We start from the raw sequence: 6,715 nt of genomic DNA, 5'->3' as shown, positions 1-6,715 counted from the left end.
TAAGGGGTTGAGGCAGAAGGGAGAGGGTCAGGGGGCAGGGGAATGGCAGAGGGTATTGGGGAGTGGGTTATGATATGAGAAGGGGTCAGGGTATTTGAGGGGCAAGGGCAGGAAAAGGGCATCAGAACTAGAGAAACACATCCGGGCAGTGGGTGGGCTGGGGGAAGGCGGGTCTGAGTCAGGTAGGGGGAGAGGGTGGAGAGAAGCAGTGGATCAGGAAGCAGAGTGGTGGCTTGGAGGTGGGGAGAGGTTAGCAAGACCAGAGATGGGGGTCTTCTGGGGATGGGAGAGCTGTGGGGGTGATTTGAGACTCTGAGTTCAGACTCCCCCAAGAGCCAGCCCCATGAGGTTGGGAGGCCTCTGTGTGAAGGCAAAGGGAGGGTCCTGGTGGCCCAGGGTTACCCCGACACCTCCACCCCCCTCCACTTCCTCCCTGGCAGAGAAACTGTTTCCTGGCCAGCGCTATTTCTGCCCATCCGTTTCCAGAAGGCGGGGGCTCTAGTCACCCCCTCCTCACTCCCTCAAGTGCCCTCCCAGTCCCCAGGGAGCTGGGGCTGAAATAGCCTCTGGCCAGGATGTTGAGGGTGCACAGAAAGGGCTCTCCTGAGTCCCGGGTGCTAAGGCAGCATGCCCTGGAGTGGGGGGGCTAGGAGTGAGGATGGGGTGAATGAAGGCAGGATGGAGCCAGGGCTGGGGATCAGAGATGGGACCGACAGAAGGGATTAGGCTGAGGTTGGGGTGACATCTGCATAGGGGATGAGAAAGGAGTTGAGAATGACATCTGGGGTTGGGGGGGGCTGTGGAGACGAGGGTGGAGGTGGATTTAGGTGATAGTTGAGGATGGAAAGAAGGTGGTGATGGCTGTGAGTTTGAAGATGAACTTTGGACATGAGTTGGGGCCAGGAACGAGGGTGGAGGTTGGGAACGGGGGGGTTCGGACCGGGACTCTAGGTTGGGGTGGAGATGGGATTAAGAATCAAAGGGGAGGGGCGCCTGGGTGGCACAGCGGTTAAGCGTCTGCCTTCGGCTCAGGGCGTGATCCCGGCGTTATGGGATCGAGCCCCACAACAGGCTCCTCTGCTATGAGCCTGCTTCTTCCTCTCCCACTCCCCCTGCTTGTGTTCCCTCTCTCGGTGGCTGTCTCTCTCTGTCAAATAAATAAATAAATAAAATCTTTAAAAAAAAAAGAATCAAAGGGGAGGCTAGCTTGGGGTTGGGGGTGAAGGTGGGTGCTGAGATGGGTCTGGGTTGGGGGTTGGGCGGGAGACTAAATCGGTGACCCAGTCGCAGCTGTAGGCGGGACAGCACTGACCCAGTGGGCGGGCGGTTGTCCTGGCTTTGGGCACAGCGATGGTTAAAGATGGCGTTTGGACAGAGGGATGGGTTGGGGATAAGCACACAGATGTGTTCCAAGGTGGCGATGGCTGAAGAGGTTGGAATAAGTATGGGGTGGAAACCAAAAAGACATTGAAGAAGATACTGGGGTTTGGGGTAGTTTGGGGTTGAGGTTACAGACAGGGGTGGTGTCCCAAGTTGAATTGTGCAATCCCCCTCCACCAAGAGAAAGGGTGTTTGAAGTCCTAACCCCCCATACCTCAGAATAGGGACCTTATCTGGAGACAGGGTCTTTACAGAGGTAATCAAGTTAAAATGAGATCACAGGGCGAGCTCTAATCCAGCATGACTGGTGTTCTGATACAAAGGGGAGATTTGAACACAGAAACAGACACACACAGAGGGAGGATGATGGGAAGTCATAGAGAGAAGGCCAAGGGAAGACAAAGGAGCAGGAGTGAGGTGGCCCCATGCCACGGAACTCCCAGGGTGCCTGGTGAAGCAGCAGGTGCAGGAAGAGATGAGGAAGGGTTCCCCTGTGAGTTTCCAAGGATGCGTAGCCCTGCTGACACCTCGATTTCAGACTTTTGGCCTCCCGAACTGAGAGAATCGATTTTGATAGATTAAGCCACCTGGTTTGTGGAACTCGATGACTACGGTGGCCCCAGGAACTGAACACAGGCCGTGGGGGATGCAGTTGGGAGATGCAGGTGGAAGGTGGATGTGAGTTGACGTAGGGATGAAGCTGAAGGTGGAGGCTGGGGGTTTGGGACTGTGATGGCGCTAGGATTGGGGTACAGAGTGGGATGGAGAAGGAGAAGAGAGTGGGGGTGAGGGAGGAGGTGGAGGTGGGTGTTGTGGTCTGGGGCCGGGGCTGGGGCTGGGGCTGGGACGAGGGTGGGGTACGGAGGTTAGGGAGAGGCAGATCAAGGTTGGATGGGGAGACTTTGAAAGGAGATGGGATGGAGGTTGAATTTGAAGGGAGGGAGGGAAGGAGGGTTGAAACTGGGGGTAGGGAAGGAACTGGGAGGGGATGGGACCAAAGTTGGTGATTCACTTATCCCAGGACCTGGGGGTGAGGTTGAAGCCAATAGGGGCGGCTGGTGGAGAGTGGGATGGACTGGGGGTGGGTGTGGAGCTGGAGCTGGAGCGGGGCGGGGGGGGGGGGCTTGGGGATGGAGATGAGGACCCCAGGGGGGCAGACTGGTGTCCCATTTGGAGCTGGGCAGACAGAGGTTGGAGAAGTGAACGGAGGTGGGGTCACAGGTGGAGGCCAGGTCTGGCCAGGGGTTCCCAACTCACCTGACAGAGGCTCCTTCATCTTTGGGGGCTCTGGGACCTTGGGCGGGGGCTCAGGAGCCGCCTCACCTGCGGGCACCACCCTCTCGGCCAGTGACGCCCGGCGGGGCTTGGGCCCGCGTCCCAGTCTCAGGAAGGCCAGTCTCCGGGCAGCCTCCCCAGCTGCCTCCTCGTCGCCCTGGGCTCGGGTCCCCTGAAGCCTGGCCAGGAGACCAAAATCTGCCGAGCTCCTGCGTATCCCCGGCGTCAGCATGCGGCCCAGGAAAGAGCGGGGCTGCCCGTCTCCGGGGCTGCCCGCCCGCCGGCCAGGGCTCCAGCCCAACCGGAAGGGGGCCAGGCCAGCCAGCTTCTCCAGGGTGGCGCGGCGGCGACAAGATGTTCCGTTGGGCAGGGTCCCCAGCTCCCCAACCTCCTCTTCTTCCAATCCTGGAACTTCCTCAAAGGGGTTCCGAGAAGATCTCAGGGGCAGCGTCCCCGCCCGGGGCACCTTAGGGTCTGCCACCCCCAGACTCTTCAGGATGGGCATTTTGACAGGCGGGGACCTGGGGAAACAACAGTCCATCAGTGGGATTGATGGCAGTAGTGGCGTTGATGATTGACAATAATGCCCTTGCGTGCCAGGCCCTGGTCTGAGCACCCACCAATCCTGTGAGGTTAGTGCTATTATTATGCCCATTTTACAGACGATGCCCAAGGTCCCACAGCGATTCAGGGATGAAGCCAGCATTCGCACCCAGACCTGTCGATTCTGGGGGTTTCCCCCCAAACATTGGCATTCGGACCCTTTCCCTGCCTTACTCCTACCTGGAGGGTTCATCGTCTTTGTGGACCGTCCTAGTCCATGAGGAAATAGGCTCAGAGAGGGGAAGGGTCCTTCCGAAGCTGGCACAGCCCGTGAAGGGTAGAGGCTGCACAGGGACTGTACCCAGAGAGCCAGTCGCACACGTGGCCCCCTGCCTCATCTCCCCTGTCCCGCCAGCACCCCCGTCACCCCTACCCCACTCCGTTCATTTCTTGAGCAAAACTTTCCTGGGAAATGTCCAGAACAGGCAAATCCATAGAGACAGAAAGGAGAGGAGCGGTGGCCAGGGGCTGGGAGAGGGGGGCCGGGGAGTGACCGGTTTCCTTTTGGGAAATGAAAATGTTTGGAGGTACATATGATGATGGTTGACAACATTGTGAATGCACCAGATGCCACCGAATTGGACACTTTTAAAGTGGTTTGTGCGGCGAATTTCATGTTTTGTAGATTTTACTACCTCCCCCCTACAAAACAAAAACAAAAACAAAAACAACAAAAACAAAACAACTTTCTAGGTATTGGCCTGGTGCAGGCACTGGGGACACAGTGGTGGCCAAGGCAGACCCAGTTCTTGCCCTCTTGGAGCTTGAAATCTCCCAAAGTCTGCTCATTCCATCTCCTAAGTCCCTTATCTCCTCCCTCTTCACGGCCCCCTGCCCCAGTCCAAGCCCCCTCCAGCTTCCCCACTTCCTTTCTGGTTTCCAGGCTCTTGTCTTGCCCACTCCCGCCCCAGCCCACCTTTGAGGACCTCATTAAAGCACAAACCTACCCCTCTCCTTCTCTTAACCTTGCATGGCTCCCCAGTGCCCTCAGGACAAAATTCAGCTGCCCTCACCTGCCAGCTGGGTACCTCCCCAGTGCTATCCCACATTCTCCTCCTCCTTGCTCCAGGCTCCTCCAGATGTCAGACTTTGTTGATTCTTCTACAGGGAAACCTGTTCTCGCCACTCCATTCATGCTTTAGGACCCAGCCTCAAAGCCCCGTCCTCCAGGAACCCCTCCCTGATGCCCAGGCTGAGTCAAGTGTCCTCCCTCAGGATTTCCCCCATCCCAGGCCTGCCCAATCTGAGTTGTCACTGTCTGGGGATGAGTCTGGGTCCCCCACTGGACTGTGAAGCCCTGAGAGGACAGGGTCAGGCTGTCTCAGTCACCACTGTGTCCCCAGCTCCCAGGGCAGGCGCTCAGGAAATGAATGGGTGCTAAACAGGAAACAAAGTAGGAGGAAAGGACCTCATTCTTTGTGGGTGAGGAGGAGTCAAGCTGGAGAGGTCAGTAAAGAGCAGGCCATGCAAGGCCTCGAAGGGCCATGAGGAGGGACTTGGGCTTTTTCCCGAGGACGCTGGGGAGCCATGGAACGGCGCTTTTTAAAATGATGAAATAGTTTAAATATTCAGAAATTCAGAAAATTTTAGAAAACAAACACCCCCTATGCCTCTAATCCTAGCAGCATCCAATGCAAACATTCGCTCTATTTGGTTCAGGTTGGCTTTTTTTTTTCCCCAAGAATCAAGCATTACCGATGTACCGAACATCCCCCCACCCCCGCGACCCTGTGTGCTCCAGCCCTCCCCCAGGGAAAGCAGCATCCAGAATGTGTATCTCCCCATCCAAGCCGACTTTTTACCCTCTGCCTCCACAGACTTGTAGCCAGAAGTAATGTATTGTTTCATGCAGTTTCAGACTCTATAAACGCTATCGTACTATATGTATCCAGCAACCTGGTGCCCAGGGGCTGTCTTTTTGGCTCACGTGCATGGGAGACGTATCCATGCCTCGCTCTGGGGCTCTAGGTGATTTCTCGCAAGTGTTGCGTGCTATTCCACTGTAGGGCTATGGCCAAACCGTGTCGGCTCTCAGCCATTCACACATTCTCCTATTGCTGGACACGTAGGTTGTTTTGAACTGGGACACATTCTGAGCAGGTGAGGGTCAGGGTCAGGATCGGGCAGTTGGAGGGGAGGTGTGTGGAGCATCTGGAAGGAGGCCGATGCTCAAAGGGCCCTGAGTTGGCTGGGCTGTGAGGGAGAGCATCTCCTTTCACGGGGGAGACCCCCTTCTTTGCTTCCTGACTTCAGCCTCTAGACCTCAGCTGCTATTCCTCAAGCCCCTCTCCAGTCTCCGTGTTCCCCTGTCCCACAGGGAGGCAGTCACCATGGCGACCCTTGCCTGGAGCCCCCATGGCTGTGGGCTATTGATACTAGCCCCCCCATACACACACACACACACACACACACACACACACACACACACACACACGCCACACGCTGATTTCTCTTTCATTTTCCAAACAGGCTTCTCCCTGCTCGGTCCCACAAATGGCTTCACCATCCCCCAGAACTGCCTCCATCATCCCCACAAAACCCCACCTCTCCCTCAAAACGGGGGGGGGGCTCCTATTTCCCTCTAACAGAAGTCAGCATTACCCAAACTAGATCTGCCCCCCACTACTGGCTCCCATGTCCACCCCCAAACTGGATCCCATACCCTCAAACCATTCCCAGCATCCTCAGACCCCACCTCAACAACTGAAAAGTGGCCTCCTCGTCTCTCCCCTTCCTGGCTCCAACACCCGCCCCTGCAAACACTCCAACATCCTGCCCCCTCCAGCCCCCTCATCTGCCTCCCAGTGCCCAGCCCCTGACTCACTTCCGAGGCATCCCTCAAGCCCCCAGCCTCCTGACCTCCCACAGGATGTCTTGGCCACCAGCTTCCCTCTCTGGGCTCCGGCTCCTCCTCCCCCCCGCCCCCGAGAGCTGCCAGCCTTTCCCCAAAGCCCTAAACCCTCCACGGGCAGCTTGACCCGTTTGCAGAAGGCAGCACCTCCAGTCCCCAGGTCGGTATCAGAGAACAGCCCTCACACAGAGTCCACGCTGGACTCCGACCACACAACCCCAGCCAGACCTTGCCCCCAGACAGTCCTGTCACCAGCTAGCCTGTTTCAAGGTCATGCACATCTTCCTTCCGAACCCCACCTCCTGCTCCCTCTCCATCCCAGCCCTGTCTCCTCTCCCATCTCCAAGCCTCCATCCCTCTCTGGCCCAGCTTCCCACCTGACCTCAGAGGGCATCAGACCCAGCTGTGGCTCAGGTCTCATCTCACTTGATGGTCCAAGCTCTCCCGGCTTCTTTGAAGCTTCTCTGGATCCCCAGGGTCCCCAGATTCTTCTCTGCACCCCCTTCCTTCTCCCAGCTCCTCCTGCCCTCTCGCTGGCACCCTCCTGAGGTCAGACCCCTCATTCTCTCTTTGCCCACCCCCCCACCCCCCCCTCTCCTGTCTTCA

General features: G+C 57.4%; 1 protein-coding gene across 1 annotated transcript in view; it reads right to left on the bottom strand.

Moving 5' to 3' along the window:
• EXOC3L2 (exocyst complex component 3 like 2) overlaps nucleotides 1–4,293 on the bottom strand; it is a 19,868-nt gene extending 15,575 nt beyond the window's left edge. The window contains exons 1-2 of the mRNA XM_034639002.1: nucleotides 4,272–4,293; nucleotides 2,405–3,176 (exon numbers count right to left, since the gene is read on the bottom strand). Coding sequence (XP_034494893.1) covers nucleotides 2,405–3,160 — 756 coding nt within the window. The 5' untranslated portion in view covers nucleotides 3,161–3,176; nucleotides 4,272–4,293. The remainder of the gene's footprint in view (nucleotides 1–2,404; nucleotides 3,177–4,271) is intronic.
• Between the last annotated feature and the right edge of the window lie 2,422 nt (nucleotides 4,294–6,715).

Source organism: Ailuropoda melanoleuca, chromosome 12 (genome assembly GCF_002007445.2).
Source record: "Ailuropoda melanoleuca isolate Jingjing chromosome 12, ASM200744v2, whole genome shotgun sequence".
Taxonomy (NCBI): domain Eukaryota; kingdom Metazoa; phylum Chordata; class Mammalia; order Carnivora; family Ursidae; genus Ailuropoda; species Ailuropoda melanoleuca.
Note: the sequence above shows the minus strand (reverse complement) of the source record. Positions and strands in the feature narration are given on the sequence as shown.